The sequence below is a fragment of the Taudactylus pleione genome, unplaced genomic scaffold, assembly GCF_031769625.1.
Source record: "Taudactylus pleione unplaced genomic scaffold, aTauple2 ptg000611l, whole genome shotgun sequence".
Classification (NCBI taxonomy): domain Eukaryota; kingdom Metazoa; phylum Chordata; class Amphibia; order Anura; family Myobatrachidae; genus Taudactylus; species Taudactylus pleione.
Genome location: NW_028285013.1, coordinates 2,372,757 through 2,389,829, shown reverse-complemented (window position 1 = coordinate 2,389,829; position 17,073 = coordinate 2,372,757). Strand labels below are relative to the sequence as shown.

Genomic DNA, 17,073 nt, shown 5'->3' with positions numbered 1-17,073 from the left:
GTAGGAGGCTACTTCCAAAAATGTGGAAAAACTGATGTTCATAAACATGAACTGCAAATTCTCTGAGGAAGACCTTTGTCACCAATTACAACAAAGTACAGAGATTTCTATAATGGTGGATTCCAGTGGAGATGAGCTAATATTGGGCCTGATTCATTACCGTATGCAACTGTGAATATGCGCACAATTGGCTTATTGTTGCGTTCTGCACAATAGTATACATCGCTGTGCATGTGTGTGAACTAGCTATTGCGGTTGGGACTGCAATCGCAGAGGATACGCAGACACGCAGAGTGATTGACAGGAAGGGGCGTTTGTGGGTGGTGACGGGGGGTGGTCGGGGAAATGCAGGAATGCCAGTGCATTTGCACGCCATTGCAGGGGCGTGCATATTAGCCACTGCGATGGCCTACGCAGTCTGAGGTCTCATAGCGTGCGTGGTTGTTAACAATTTCTGAGTAAGGTCGGGGCATATGCAACTGTGATTGTACTCGATTGTACCGATCGATGGTTTTGCAGTCTTGTTAAATAGTACGGATGTGTGCTGAGTAAAGTGGGCGTCCTTGTGCTGGGCTGCGAGGGAATTGTGATCGCAATGGATTAGCATACTATCGTAGGTTGAACTGCGTGAGTAATCGCTATTGCATATGCAGTTGAGTACAGTAGTGAATGATGACATTGACAGTGATGAGGATGATAATGACATCGTCCAACTGTGATGATGATTATCAACACTGCTAGCCACCTTAAGCCCATTCCCATTGTTAGCTTAGTTTGTGGGGGCACAAACAAACTAAGCTATTCAGCCACAAAGTGGCAGTTCCTGGCACTGAAGTGCTTGGTTTGTTAAACTGTACATGTCTTTTTTAATATCAACATAATTTCAAGGACAATTCCATCATGCACCACTTTTCATTATGGGCTTTGGCTAGATTGTGTGTATTTAACAAGCTTTGTACTGTATATTACTGTAGTTTACTGGGTGTTCAAGTTCTTTTGTATCTTGCTTGGCCATCCATCACCAACGTCTCATTCAGGCATATAGGCCCCATTTTCTGCAGCTTCTCCAAAGACACAGAGTAGTATTATCAAATAATAGTATCATCAATTAATAATCATCAACGTCGACTAGGCTGATACTCTTCCTTGAATCTCTTGTGTTGTCCCTGTGATTTGCTGTTTTGCTCTGTCATTTAATTTAGCCAGCCAGCCTCTGGCCAATATGGGTGACAACAATACTGTGAGCTGTATATATTAGGATTGCTGATGTAACATATAACAATAGGAGCTGGATGCTATTGGACTCTCTAAAACTTTCATGAAAGTCTCAAAGTTCTCTTGATATTGCTGCACATAGGTTCCAGCCAAATACATTTTTGTGAACCTGCTGGTTCCTCATCTACTTTTTAGAGATAGAGGGACAATGAGAGTGTAACACAATTAGCCAGATTCAGTTATTACATGGCTTCATCTATCTCCCTGGTCAGAAATTAGGCAATGTCACCCTCTTTACAGCCTGACTCAAACAATGATGTTTGCCTCCCAGTCACACTTAAGGGCCCATTTATCATTGAATATTTGAGGTATAATCTCCGAAAACACCCGTTTCCGGGGGTTAACCTAAAATATTAAGTAGCCCCTGGATGTATGAAGGAGGGACCGCAGCAGGTATCTATGGGGGATGTAATGCTGCCTGATTTACCAATATCCGGAATGCGATACATCGCCAATATTGGCTAACGCCATCTGAAGATGGCGTTAGCTGTTGTATCCTATGGGCTAGCAATGCACAATCAGCTGGCGAAGGGTTCCCCGGAACCCTCACCCGGCAATGAGCGCCGCACATGCGCAGCAGCTCCGGCACTGGCCGGCAGCTCTCCGGAGACATCGCAGGGACGGGTCCCTTTCGGAGCCTGTGTCCCTGCATGTCTCGGATAATACATCTGGGTGCTATGATCACATATTGCAATGCGATCATGGGTGTTACTGACATGCCCTGATCGCATTGCATATGCGATCATTAATAAATGGGGGCCTTAGATTCGCAAATGTGTCCTCACAGTGTGATATATGACATGCTAATAGTCTTTCTTGGGGGTTCACAGTGGTGAATATGGTAGGGCAAATAGAGGTCCGACCCCATCTGAGGCAGATTGTGGGATGCATAGTCTTGGGGATGGGAGCCAAGAGGAAACACACTGGAGCTCTACAGTCACCATAAATACTAGTGTCATCAGCTTCTGGGATATTCCTAGTTTTGATGAATTTGCATATCATAGCATACTAGGCAGGCCCAGTGTACATAATATTATAGGCCCAGTATTCTACTAAATTCTGAAAAACATATTTAACACCGATATGTTTAAATGAGACAAAATGACAGTTTCAATAAACGGAATTATCACAGATAACTGCATAACGTCATCATCGCTGAATGTGTGTCTTGTATTTCGCATAGCGTTGCTAAAACAGACATGAGAGTCTTCTTTTGTCACTTTTCAAACTTTTATTTAATACAAGACAGTTATTACAATTCTATTCTCTCAGACTCTCTTACTGATATTCTTGTAGACTAAGTTCTTCAGCGTCATAACCTGAAAGATAAAATACACAGTGATTGCACTTATTCTGTGAACACACAACATCATGTAATAAAGAGCTGAGATAAAGTTGGGAGTAAAGCTAAGAAAAGTCTCCCATACATCAGCGACGGATTACTGCAATTCCCTGATCCCCAGACACGTGGGTTGGGGCATCAGGGAAATCCAACATGTATTTCTCCGATTTGCCGATCCACAGCAAAAAATGATTTGGATTGGCAACATGCAGAATTTCGATGCCCTTGGTTTTGATCGCCAATCAGTGTTGGAGGGGTCGGGTAATTGCTGTGCTGATGTATGGGCAGTGGTGTAACTAGGCAGGGCCGCCGGGGCTGGGCACCGTGAGACAGGCAGCGCGAGGGGGGGCGACGCTGGTCACGGTACCGGCCCATCCTAGTTAGCCAGTGTGGTGAAGACCGCAGTGAGTGTGGTCCGCACTACACAGTAACACACACATCGCCATCACTGAAAAATCAACATGTGGTCTAAATATACAAATATACTATTAGTTGTAAGAGTTCTATTGCTCTGGCTGAGGTTGATGGGGGAAATGCAGCAGGGCACCTGACATTGGGACTACATGGCCAGTTTTGACAAATGGTGGGTCAAAACTATGTGGGATTAGTTCCATAGGTATGGACACACTCTGGGCCTGATTCAGACCCGCTCGCAAGTGCTATGCGCTCGCGTGCGGGTCGATGGCCGGGCAGTGCGCACGTGTGAGCCCCGGAGCGAGCGAGAAATCACTCGCTCCGGCGTTCGCATCCAAAATGGGCGGCTGTCGATGTTGATCGACAGCAAGCCCCGTTTGGTAGGCGGGTCGGGGGTGGGGGGGTGGGGTGGCTGGCCAAATGGAGGCATTCTCAAAGGAACGCCAGCCATTTGGGGGCGGCCCCACTGACATCACGAGTGATGTCAGTGGTGAGCTCCCGTCTCTATTAGAGCTGGAAGCTCACTGGGGCTTGCGGCAGATGAGACCCTACCACAAGGGTCTCATTGCAAGCCCCGATGGTCGCGACCATCGCGACCATCACCTGGCCGCTTGCTAAAGCTGTGGGTTGTCACCCACAGCTTAGCGAGTGGCCAGGAGGCCGGACTGAAAAAAAAAAAAATGCCCTTCAGACCTGCGAGCTACCTCCGGCAGCAAGCGGGTCTGAATCAGGGCCTCTGCCCCCTTAGTGTTGTCCTTTAACTGATGGTAGAAATGTCAGGAAGAAATGATCTGTAGGGAATCAGGGGGAGATGTATCAAACCTTGGAGAGAGACAAAGTGGAGAGAGATAAAGCACCAACCAATCAGCTCCTGTCACTTTACAGACTGTGTTTGAAAAAATGTCAGCTAGGAGTTGATTGGTTGGTACTTTATCTCTCTGCACTTTATCTCTCTCGAAGGTTTGATACATCTCCCCTTAGCAACAAAGCAGTGATTATCAACAGAGAGCGGGCGAGATGCACCAGTGTCAGAAATGCGGTCAAAACCCTAGAAAATGCAGTTTTCTGGGGTTTAAACGCATTTCTCATATGAACCAAGCCCCGGATTGCTTGGATGTGGCAGGCAATGACGTTGCCCAATAGAAGCCCATGGGCTTCTATTCAGGGCCCATCCTGCAGCGCGTGTCCTTCTGTGCATGTGCAGAAAGACACCAGAGGGACTTCTGGGTCATAGATCCGGGAGTCCCTCTGTCGCAAAGGACAGTTCTTACTGAGAGCGCTGTCCTTGCGTTTTTCTTCATGCATACCGCTGTAATTAATGCCGGCATGCATGCGAAGAGTCATACATCCCGCCCAGCAGCACTGCGCACATCTGACCGCTGTAATTAATGCCAATGCCGGAATGCATGCGATGAGCCATACATCCCGCCCAGCAGCACTGCGCACATCTGACCGCTGTAATTAATGTCGGCATCCATGCGATGAGTCATACATCCCGCCCAGCAGCACTGTGCACATCTGACCGCTGTAATTAATGCCGGCATGCATGCGATGAGTCATACATCCCGCCCAGCAGCACTGCGCACATCTAAAACACAGGCTGCCAGCAACAGCAATCACATAATTACCAGGTGCACTTCTGCTGCCAATAGCCAAGAAGGCTAAGGAGGATCGCCAGATTGCAGCCCATATGTATATACCCTTCACTGCCAGCCTAACCCTACCGGAGGTGTTCAGATCACGACGTAAAGAAACTAGTTTTGCATTGACTTGTGTTAGATCTCTGCTTCCTCCAACAATTGTACAGTTCCCAACTCTATGACCATGGCTTACATCCCCCTCTCGTCTACAGTCTCCGACTCTTTAACCATAGAATTGTACAGCTTCCGTCTGTTGCTGTACAGCAGGGGTGGGAAACCTTTTTTCCGCCGAGGGCCATTGTGATATATATATATAACATTATTCGCAGACCTGATGCAAGGGCACTACTGAGGGCACTGTATAATGGGCACTGGATAGGGGGGAACACTACTGGTGGCACTGTATAAGGGGCACTGCATAGGGGGGAACACTACTGGGAGCACTGTATAAGGGGCACTATGGGGGCACTGTATAAGGGGCCTGCATAAGAGGGACCACTACTGGGGGCACAACATAGGGGAGCCACTACTGGGGGCACTGTATAAGGGGCACTACTGGGGGCACTGTATAAGGGGCACATCATAGGGGGAACCACTACTGGGAGCACTGCATAGGGGGAAACTGTATTAGGAGCACTACTGGGGGCACTGTATCAGGGGCACCACTGGGGGCACTGCATAAGGGGGATCACTACTGGGGGCACTGCATAGAGGAGGACTGTATAAGCGGCTTAACAGGGGGCACTGTATAAGGGGCACCACTGGGGCACTGCATAAGAGGGACCACTACTGGGGACACTGTATAAGGGGCACTACTGGAGGCACTGTATAAAAAGGGCAGTATTGGGGGCACTGTATAAGGGTTCACTACTGGGGACACCGTATAAGGGACAATACTGGGGCACAACTACAGGGGGCACTGCTACTGGGGACATTGCATAAGGGGCACTACTACAGTGGGCATTGCAAGAGGGGCACAACTACTGGGGGCATAAATGTGCATATGGAATGGAAAGTAATGTTCCCAGAGTGATGTGAAATGGGGGGGTGTCATGTTGACACACCTCCATTTTCAGTTACCATGTCCACTTTTCGATGGGGCTCTGTTTTTCATCTTGCCCTGGGCTCCAAATACCCTAGTTACGCCACTGGTTCATCTCTGAATCAGGCACAGTATCAGGTGATATTATCCTGTGACCAATTGCACTAAGAATTGGCTGTGTAACTTAACCAACTGATAGAAAAGCAATTTTCTTAATTAGCCTTCCCTAAGGATCTGTTGCATAGATCTTACAGTGATTAGAAGATCTCCTTTAAGTTCTACGACAGAGGTGACTCCTTTAAGTTCCACAACCAGCTTTCCGTCCACGATTTGAGCTGTAGACTGCAAGAAACATAACAGTTAGTTGAACTAGCTTGTTGGAGAATTGCAGTGGACCATTCATGGTAAAACGTGGCAATGTGAGCCCTTTCATTGTGGAAAATGTGCGCCGACCCACATGTCTTGGTTTTGGATCCGGATTCATCTTTGTGTTTTGGTTTTGGTTCTGCAAAATCACCCTCATGTATTTTGGTTTTTGGATCTGTATTTTTTTATTTTAAAAACAGCTAAAATTACGTAACTTTGACCTATTAGAATGTAATCCAAAACCCGAGATCAGTTTTAAAATCCGAGTTCCAAACCACGGGAAGATCTGAAGTGGGACTCGGTATGACTCGGAACCCCTAAATTCAGCTGTTGTCGGTTCTCCGAGAACCGGACCCACCTGCACATAGTGTATCCGAGTAGGATCCGTGCCCGACTCAGATTTTCCCACCTAACTCGGAATCGAAAACGGGGCAAAACTTTATTGTCTCGCTGTCGGATTCTCACAGGTTTTTGGTTCTATAAAGGTCCCGGTGATCGGTATCATTTTCACTCTGGCTGTGGAGAGTGTACAGAACAAACGTACTCTGTGCTGCTCTGTATGTGCACGTGTGTTCTCAACTTCTAAAGGGTGCAGTGTTGCCTGGTTGGGGCTGCTGTCACTGTTGTCCTAGCAATCAAGAGGCTGGGGCTGCAGTACCATGAAGAGGCTGGGGCTGCAGTACATAAAGGGCTGCTGCTGTGTTGTCCATAAAGGGGCTGGGGTTGCAGTACATAAAGTGGGGGTGCAGTACATAACTGGGTGCTGCTGTGTTGTCCTGTCCATCAAGGGGCTACAGTACTATCAAAGGTCTGGGGCTGCAGTACATAAAGGGGTGCTGCTGTGTTGTCCATAAAGGGGCTGGAGCACATTAAGGGGGCTGCAGTACATAATGGGGTGCTGCTGTGTTGTCCATAAATGGGCTGGGGCTGTAGTACATAAAGGCGGGCTGCAGTACATAAAGGGGTGCTGCTGTTTTGTCCTGTCCATCAAGGGACTGGGGCTGCAGTATCATCAAGGGGCTGCAGTACATAAAGGGATGCTGCTGTGTTGTCCATAAAGGGCCTGCAGTACATAGAGGGGTGATGCTGTGTTGTCCAGTCCATCAAGGAGCTAGGGCTGCAGTACATAAAGGGTTGCTGTCTCATCCGGTGGTGCTCTGTCAATCCAGGGGTGCTCTTCCCCAATGTAAAAATAATAAAAGTTAAATAAAATTATCATTCCACAAAAAAAAAAATATATTTTTTTTTTTCAGGTTTTTTATTTGTGTGTGCTAGCTACGCTATTATTGTTTGGTGACGCTGCCGGCCAGACAGCAGTTTTTCATCCACGTATTGTAACACTATAAGTCGTAGTGCAGTGTGTTATTCTTATTCATAAAACATATTGTCACACTGTAAGTGGAAATGCAGTGTAATATTCAACACGTATTGTGACACTGTAAGTCATTGATGCTGCAGTGTAATATTTAAAATTGGTACAAATTGACCTGTGTGCTGTACCCCAATTCGTTCGTGTTTATTGATATGGAGAATGATCAGTTGAGAGAAGAGCAGGAAGCACATACTAGGGCTGGAGCTGCTGCCAGTGCCACCAGTCATGACGATACTAGTCCATCTACATCATCTGTTAAAGCCGATGCTCAAGAGCATATAGGGCTTAAGTCAGGGCATCTAAAATCAAAGAAGCAATCTTTTACATTAGTAAAGAAAAAACATCAAAGATAAATTTAGCTATAAAATCACTTTGTTTAAACTCCTCCTTCAGTTTCTCAAGTTGCTTTTCCAACAGTCTAATCAGGGGAATTACCTGACTCAAACTAGCAGTATCTGGACTCATTTCATAGGTGACTAGTTCAAAGGGTTTTAGCACTTTGCACAACACGGAAAGTATTTTCCACTGAGCTTGAGTAAGTTGCATTCCCTCTCCTCTTCCTATGTCATAGTTCGCTGTGTAGCTTTGGATGGCTTTTTGCTGTTCCTCCATCCACTGAAGCATGGAGTTCCACCTTGTAACTACCTCTTGCTTCAGTTGGTGGCAGGGCAAATTCAACATTTCTTGCAGGTGCTGCAATCTTCTTTATGCTCCTGCTGAAGGGCGAAAATGTCTAGAAATTTTTTGGGCCACAGAAAGCATTTCCTGCACGGTCCTGTCATTTGTAAAAATAATTTGCACCACCAAGTTGACTGCATGAGAAAAACATATGTTGGAATTCACCCAGCTGTAATGCTCTCACAATATTGGTGGCGTTGTCAGAAGTACAAAATCCTGAGGAGAGTGCAAGAGGAGAAAGCCATTTTGCAATGACTTCCCTGATTTTTTTTTCTAAAAGTTTGTCAGCAGTATGCCTCTTAGTGGAGCCAGTGATACACAGAGCAGCCTGCCTCTCAATGAGTTGCCGTTTCTTAGATGCTACAGCTGTTGTTGCCACTAAAGTCTATACATCCACCCAGTGGGCTGTTACAGTCATGTAATCTTGCATTTGCACTGTTCTGCTTGTCCACATACAGTATCTGTGGTTAAGTGGACAGTGGGTACAATGGCATTGTGGAGGACACTAATGACTTTTCTTTAACATCCCTGTACAAGCTGGGATTTGCTTTTTTAGTGAAGTGGAATCTAGATGGCATTTGGTAGCAGGAACACAGGACCTCAAATAACTGTCTAAAACTCACTGCATTATTGGTGGATATTGGACGCACATCTAATACCAGTATAGATGTCATCAATGATCCGCTGTGCAACTGGGTGACTGCTGTCATACTTGCTCCCCCTTGCAATGGATTGTTTAACAATCAATTGTTTTTTTTAACTACTACTTGTTGTCTTCCTGGTCCCCTTCTGGGATGAAGATCCACTCCCAGAAGCAGCAGCAGCAGGCATAGCGCTCAAGGACTCTTCTGGGGCAAGGACTGATGTAAATGATTTCAATATTTTTTGTATTTATTGTAAATGCCTCCCCTCCCCTCCCTCATAAATTTGTTTCAGAATCAAAAAATTATATTAAATTGACTACTAATCAAACCTTCCTTTCCCTGCCTTCAACTACATACAAACTCCAACTCCCTGAGGCCTCTTGAATAATAAAAACATTAGTTTCCTGATGTGCCATGTTGGAAGTTGAACTGCCACAGCCACTGAAATCTTCTACATACGGTTGCTGAATGCCAAAAATGTCCAGAAATTTTTATGTCCACAGACAGCATCCCCTATATGCTCCTTTCATTTTTTTAAAAAAAATCTGAACCACCAAGTCTATTTGGTGGGCAAAACATGGTAGATTTTAATATTTAAAAATTTTTCATTGCTCCCAACTAAAACTGGTTGCCCCAGGACCCTGGTGAATTGATAGGATGTAAATATATAAATAACCGTTCAACTAAAAAAAAATGCCTGCCTCCTTTGTATGTAGGTGACTCTAAGCGGAAAAACTGGATAATGTAGATTGTAGATGGTGGGTGTCATGAGAGAGACCACAAATATGAGCAGCAGCACAGAGCATCTTCCTGCCAGGATGTGTGCAATAAAGTGCAAATACGTTGAATACAAAAATTAGTTGTGTATATTGGACACATTACATACATATTTACATGTTGCATACAGTGCAAAAAACAGGCTGAGGTAACCTGAGGCACACCACCCGTTGCTGACAAACAACTTCCAGTAGGCCCATCAAACAGCACGGATGTTGGGAGTTGTAGTTCAGCTGGAGAGCTACAGGCTGCTTTCCTCTGATGTAAACAGCAAGTCGGTCCCATTATCCCTAACAACCTCCCTGAGCACAAAGTAAATGTTTGTTTACAGTGTGTACTATTTAGCAGCACCTCCACAAGCAAGGCCACTGTAATTTCTATTAGATGTATAAAACAACCGCCTCCTGATCAAAGTTGTCTTTTAGGAACTGAAGAACTTGATGCTACATCGGTCTTTCTTAAGAATCAAAACATTAAATTAATAAATAAATTTAATACTAATGAATCTTTCCGTCCTTTACCTCTCTTCAGTCTGTAAACATATTCCAACTCCCTACGGCCTCTGACCTAGTTCTTGATTAATGAAAACATTCTTGGTTTTTAAACTTCCTATGGGGTCGTATAGTTTTTTAAACTGCCATCCTGGCTAACACTGCAGTGTCATGTGGGAAGCTGAACTTCCACATGTTAGTGCCGCTCACTGCTGTCACTTAGCTTAGCCAGCCTGCAAGCTCGATGCAACCTTTTGGCCTAAACTGGATGAAATTAATTTTGTGAGCTGTGAGGTGGTCAAAATTGACTGGAAAGGACTGGAAATAAATGTTATTAAGGTTAATAATACTGTAGAAGCAAAACAGGCCCAAATTATGTGATTTCAGCTGTTTTTATGATGTTTTAGAAAAAATACAGAACCAAAACCAAAACACGCAAGGGTGGTTTTGCAAAACCAAATCCAGATCCAAAACCTTGAAGGAGGTACAGATCCAAAATCAAAACACGGCGGGCGGCGCACATCCCTAATCTGCAAATTTATTGATCTGCTCATTCACGAATGTATCGTTTACCTGGCCACATATATATTTAACCAATAAATGACAGGATGGTCAGACACTATGGACCAGAGATCATTCATCAGCATTCAGATATTAAATAATGTTTGCCATCATTGGTGGTCAATGATGGACAATACATGCAGCAATTTCTTGCTGACTTGATGGGGTTGACATATCAAACGGTGAAAAAAAATGGAGAGGAGGACCAGTGGAGAAGTTGCCCATAGCAACCAAACATCTTCTACCTATCAGTTCATAGAGTGTGTACTTGATAAATGCTACCTGAAAGCTGATTGGTTTTCAGCTGCCCATTACCCCTTGCACCCAGATCGATAATAAATTATACTAGAGGCGTTATCGTTACCATAGCTTTCTCCATTGCCAGCGTCTCCATTTCCGTTTCCACGCCGATGGTGAACTCATTACGTAGGACCCTGGGGCCTGTGGTAATCGTGATCACAAAGTGGTTGCCATCCTGAACAATCTCTGTCACGCTCTTCAAATCTTTTCCCCTCTCGACTAAATCACCTGGAATACCTAGAATTAAAAAAATCAGAAAAAAATCAACCAAATAATACTGTGTGATGTGTGAGGAAAAAGCTCCGCACGCTCAGTGCGCTCAGTATGTATAACTTGGTATCTTTCACTAGACAGAAACAGGAGGAACAGTGATTTTATTTAGGCATAAGACCAGGGAACTCAGTGATATATGAGAGCTGTAGGACTGTATCATTATTAATATAGAGTCCCACGACCCTAAAATCCTATAATTCAGTCTCTCAAGAATATATAGGAAGGTTTAGATGTAAGCAGATCCTCTATTATACTGGGTCACTTTTGTATTAATAATTTGTAGATGAGTCATTTATTGATCTCTCTAGAGATCTGCAGAATGTTGCACTGCTCAGACGCCCTCTCCTGCAGCCTCCGTCCGGCTCCCGAATCTGACACTGTGCACATGCGCAGTGTCAGATTCCCTTTAGGAGTCTATCACAAATGTGAAAGACTCCTCCGATGCGGCCAGGGTCTATCACGCAGGGACGGAGGTTATCGCTGTCCCTGCCCAGTGGCAAACGCAGGATTTCTAGAGGGGGGTTTCCAAATGCTTAATTTTAGAGTGAGTGTGGCCAGTCCATGAAGAGGGCATAATTAGCACTTATCCAGCTTTAATATGTTACATACAAAGTGTATTGTGTTGCATAATCCCAGCATATACAGGACCAGTGATCACAGTAAGCCATTAGATGCGGCAGTAGGGCCATCTTGTCTGAGCAGAATGTTTTTTTGCAGATGTGGACATCATTCCTGAGGTTTGGAGCAAGTCCGGGAGTCTAAGGGAGCAGCAGAATAACCTAACACTGCCCTGGACATATATGTACATATCAGTCTCCTTATGTACTGGATAGTGTATTATTATACAGTATTAATTATTAACCCTATTGATGGTCTGTACTATAGCAGTGCACCCATAACAGTGCATGTTTTCCACATCTCCTAGTTGGTGCACATGTATATTTATTACTGGCTGACACATTTTAAAAGATCCACAGGTGGTGCTAATCATTTCATTTGTGATACTGAGAAGAACGTGCAGCACTAGTAACATTCTATTATATTACTATTTCTATTGTGGTCATAGTGTGTGCTGGGTAGGGGGGTTTCCGGGCAGATGGAAACCCCCCTGCGTTTGCCTATGCTGCCAGTTATCTTTAGTACATAGAAGGGTAAATGTTTTTAAAAATGAAAAAGTTTGGTGCGATACAAACTTTTAATAATAACGGCATTGCCCCGGATAGTAATACATATGCCCCTTAGTGCTCGAGTGCATCTATTTACTAACTAAACCAACAAAAGGGTAATTAGATTTTGTAGTATATTTGATAAAATAATGAGACTGTGGGGTAGGACACAACCACAGAGGCTCACTGCGTTTGCAGTGGGACTCTGAGCCTCTTCCTACCTGCAAAAGTCTCTGCCACATCCCACTGATCGCATCCCTATATTTCTTATGGCACGCACTTTGCGCCGTCCAGTTACACTTTTGTGGGAATTTGCATTTTTAGCCGTAATATGAAGAATGTAATAAAAAGCTTAAAAAAGGCTTAAAAGTGACTCACTTAATATAAAGTTATCAGTGTCCTTCAGGCTAATGATTAATTTAAGAGTCATAAATAAGTTTAATCTATACTGAAAAAAAAGGGAAGAGTGTAAACCAATGCAAGGATGGAGTGATCCTGAAGGGGGAGCAGTAGGATTTGGATATAATGTCTTTGACGTTTCCACCCTGCCTGTTTTCCGTAGCCTCTCCAAACCCCCAGAACTGGATGATAATTGGTTATCCAGAGAGTTTCAAAAATATGTAAAGTAGACATAGCCCTTGAAATACATTTGGTGGACACTTGCTTCCATGACATAGCCCTTGAGACACATTTAGTGGACACTTGCTTCCATGACATAGCCCTTGAGACACATTTAGTGGACACTTGCTTCCATGACATAGCCCTTGAGACACATTTGCTGGACACTTGCTTCCAAAAAGAAGCATTGTGGGTCCACAGATTCTATGGTTAGCATGACCTAGGTTATTCAATGACTGAGCAGGTTTTTGCGTTTGTATAAGCTCACTTTTACATATATCTTGGACAGAGCTTTATGTTCGTGCAACTGGGCAGATCACAGGGCAGCGGGGCATCGATAATACCTGTTTCGAACAGGCCCACCTTAATTGCAAAGGCGAGAGTAGCTCCGGTGCCTTCAGGGGTGGGTTGGGGACCCTGCATCATTGGGGTAATGCTATGACCTATTTACTGTAAGTAGTATTCTTTTCTTAGCTTAGGGCACATCACCCAAAACTAAAATGTGTGTTTTGAGTGAAATTATTGCTTAAGAGTGAAACTCATTGGGAAATATATTTTTTGTTATTTTTTTTTCAAATTATACCATTGACCTATGTGTAGTCAATGGCTAGACACACTGGATAGGACATAAATAGAATGTCATGAAATTGGCCAAAATCCTTGTCATGAATCCCGATCGTTGAGTCAACACCGACACCGAAATCACAACATGACTCTGGATGCCGACGTCGGGATCCCGGCAGACGGCATCCCGATCATAAGGACACCGGGGAAAGGTAAGTATCATCCACGGGGGGGAAAGTGTTAGGCCACTTAAGTTTAGGCGTCCCACGGGGAGTTAGCGTGTTGGCTGGATTATGTAACTGTGATGGTACCTATCACCCATATACGTCTCACGATTTCCAATGATTGAATTGCTTTTATTTGGAAAAAAAAGATCCAATGGGTCTGTGACATTTAAATATGAAAAATATGAATACCTATGTAAATACTGTAATAGTGCATGGGAAGTAGTGTTCAAAAACACAACTTGAGCGAGATGAAAAATAAACCACACTGAGTGGCTCCACTGTGGCTCTGAGCTTAGAAGGTATTTGAGATGGAGTAAAGACTCTTTATACAATGCAGTATAGGTACATAACATATAACAGGTGGTTGTGAAAGCTGATTCTATTGGGTGCTCAAATAAAAGTCTCTGGGGCCTATTCATCATTAATTAATCATCTTACTGTGGGGGATACTAAAGTATCCAACTCGCTTTGAGGGAAACTTGACATTGGAGCGATTTATCATTGCTCTGGTGCGGGGACAACTACTCCGAAAAGCAGCTGTCCCCTCTGTTAGTATCGCCGCTACAGTAGTAGCTGCGTCACTTACCTCCTCTCCGTCATCCTGGCTAAACATGCGTGACCCGAGGTCATGCATGCACACAGCCGCCGTGGAGGTAGTGAGGAGGCGGCGGAGGGATCCCCTCAGATACCTCTCCACATCCCCAAAACTCCTTCCCATAGGAAGAAGCGGGGATCCGAGAACGAGTTCCATCTGAGGATGGCGCTTGTTCTCGCAGGCAAACTCTGAGAACTTTCAGTTTTTGGAGTCTGCTGAATATGAGGGGTCCTTTTCGAACCCCTGATGATGAATGGCCCGGTAACTAAAATAACGTTTCCGCATGGATACCGGGCCATTTAGTGTTGGTGAATAGGCCTCCTGTTACAGGAAAATGGAATGTGCTGGGACTATACTATACAAACAAGGAATAACAAGTAGATATAAAACATATACAGTGGTGCCTGGTTCTCTATCTGTCTCATTAATAAATCACATATCACTAACATATTATCTAGCCAACGTCACTCTGGCAATATTTTTGGATCATGTCATCCCTACTGTAGATAGTATATTGAAAGTCATGGAGGTGTTTAGAGAACTCATACAGGTATAATTTAGTGTTCTGCCTCATAATTCAAGTGTCCTAATTAGCCCATATAATCAGGATTCAACTACTGTATGTTTATAGGAGGTTTTTACCATGGAAGTCACGTGACCAAGTCAGCCATTGAAACAAGCAGGACAAAGGGTAGTTCGGGTGGTACTCTATGCTTTGTCTGCTGCCAAGAGACTTAGGGATAAATTTACTATGATGTTGCCCATAGCAACCAATCAGATTCTACTTCTCATTTATCTAGGACCTTCTAGAAGATAATACCTGGAATCTGATTGGTTGCTATGGGTGGCATCACTTCTTAATAGAACTCCCATCTTAGAAAATTTGCCCCTATAATAAATAAGACCTTATTCAAAGTTGTACCCTATGCCGATGTTTTTCGCAGTTGAGCGATAATCAGCCCTTTGCGCATGCGTCTGAGTCACACGGCACGTGCATCATGGTACATTACTGTAGTCTCTCACCACGACTATTTCCTCGCAGTGTGATTGACAAAGAGGGGGAGGTAATGGGGAGTAGCAGCAGGCGTGTTGCAACCAGATTGGGGGCATCACGCCCTGCGTCTGCGATCCTGTACGCAAGATAAATGTCTCCGGCATTTCAGTTCCATTCTGCGCGACCATACGGTTATTTAGAAGACCGATAATTGAAGGATCTGCAACCGAAGTTGAGTGCTTGTACGCATATGATTGGATTAGCAAAGCCTCAGGTGGGTGCCTCCGTACATTCCTCGGCGTCTGGAGCATTTGCATATTTTCCCAAAGCAGCTGCGCTCACAGACGCGGCAACGACATTAACGTCCAACTCTAAATCAGACTTATTGTCTCCAAATAGTGCAATGTATATCTATTCAGACATGTTTACATATAATAACATCTCTTATGTAACATATAATGATATAAGCTGGATGTCATTGCACTCACCAATGGCTGTCATGAAATCCACAAAGTTCTCTTGGGATTGTTGCTCGTAGGTTCCAGCGAAAGACATTTTGGAGAGTGATCCTCAGCCAAACAGAGACAGAGAGAGACGGAGAGAGTATATAACACAATCAGGCTGTTTCTGCATTTAAATGGCCTCATTTATCTCCCTGATTAGATATTAGGTGATGACACCTTCTTTACAGCCTGACTGAAACAGTAACGTTTGCCTTCCAGTTACCATAGATATCAGCATCTGACCTAATAGGGTGATATATGTGACAAGCTAATAGTCCTAAAAGAGCGTTCCATGGTAATTGTATGTATGTAGCTCTCCTGCACCTTTCCCTAAGCACAACGACTTATGCTTCCAGCTCTCTTCTGGGATTTGCAGTGATGTGTATATATACATGTATCACCTAGTAAAGTTATTTATTGTTATCGTCCTGGGATGTCACAAAGTCTCTGGATATAATGTATATAATACACAGAAAGCGGAGCTGGGCTGTATCCCGGGCTAGAGAATTCTGCTTTAAAGAACGGACACAGTACCAGTTATTTTCAACAGGTGGCAGCACTGCTCACACCCAGGGGTGCTGGAGAGAGGATGCATAATAAGTGCCGGGGCCTCATTTTATGAGTCAAACAGCGGTGACTATGGTGGTGGGGTAGAGCAAGGTTATGGGTATGAAAAAGCTTCCTACTGGTCCACATGGCTGCAAGGCTGCAGGTGAATCCTTACCACATGGGCCTGGGGCTGAAAGTGATCAAGCTAACCAGTAATGTATGAGTGTGGGTAGTGCCATGTGGGCGTGTGTACACCCCCTACACTATCATGCCCAAAGTCTCCCTAAATCTGTGATTGTAGAAAAAATGCATCATTTGGCCAGCTGGGCGGTTGATCATCAACATGCGGTCATGATGAAGGGCCTATATTGATGTGGAGACCTGGAGCTGTAGCTCCATCTGCCCCATTGTTAACCACCTGGCCCTGTTCCTTGGCTATGAGATCCAACAAGCAGCACAGTGGAGCTTTGCACACACCCTAAACACTATCGTCCCCAGCTTCTGGGATATCGGCCAACTGCCTTTTTTTGACCTTTGTTCTTTATCCAACTACTGTATCCTACAATCTCTAATCTTAAGATTACGTGCCCCACACTCTACTCTCTCCAACCCCCTGACCTCTGATTTCATAGAATGCTATCAGTGCCAGCAAGCGTTACTTACACTGGGTACACACTGACAG

The 17,073-nt window shown here is 44.5% G+C and overlaps 1 protein-coding gene across 1 annotated transcript; it reads right to left on the bottom strand.

Moving 5' to 3' along the window:
- Nucleotides 1–2,543: 2,543 nt before the first annotated feature.
- On the bottom strand, nucleotides 2,544–15,894 carry LOC148480518 (fatty acid-binding protein, liver-like). Its single transcript, XM_088454254.1, has 4 exons — nucleotides 15,828–15,894; nucleotides 10,967–11,139; nucleotides 5,966–6,055; nucleotides 2,544–2,594 (listed from the first exon to the last, which is right to left on the bottom strand). The coding sequence occupies exons 1-4, from the start codon at nucleotides 15,892–15,894 to the stop codon at nucleotides 2,544–2,546; spliced, it is 381 nt and encodes a 126-aa protein (XP_088310380.1).
- Between the last annotated feature and the right edge of the window lie 1,179 nt (nucleotides 15,895–17,073).

Bases quoted from the DNA above. Each gene is read 5' to 3' on its own strand.
- LOC148480518 (XM_088454254.1), bottom strand. From the start codon at position 15,894: ATGTCTTTCGCTGGAACCTACGAGCAACAATCCCAAGAGAACTTTGTG. The intron at 11,140-15,827 runs GTGAGTGCAATG...TTTTAATTCTAG, and splicing joins GGATTTCATGACAGCCATTG to GTATTCCAGGTGATTTAGTC. The intron at 6,056-10,966 runs GTAACGATAACG...TGTTTCTTGCAG, and splicing joins TGGCAATGGAGAAAGCTATG to TCTACAGCTCAAATCGTGGA.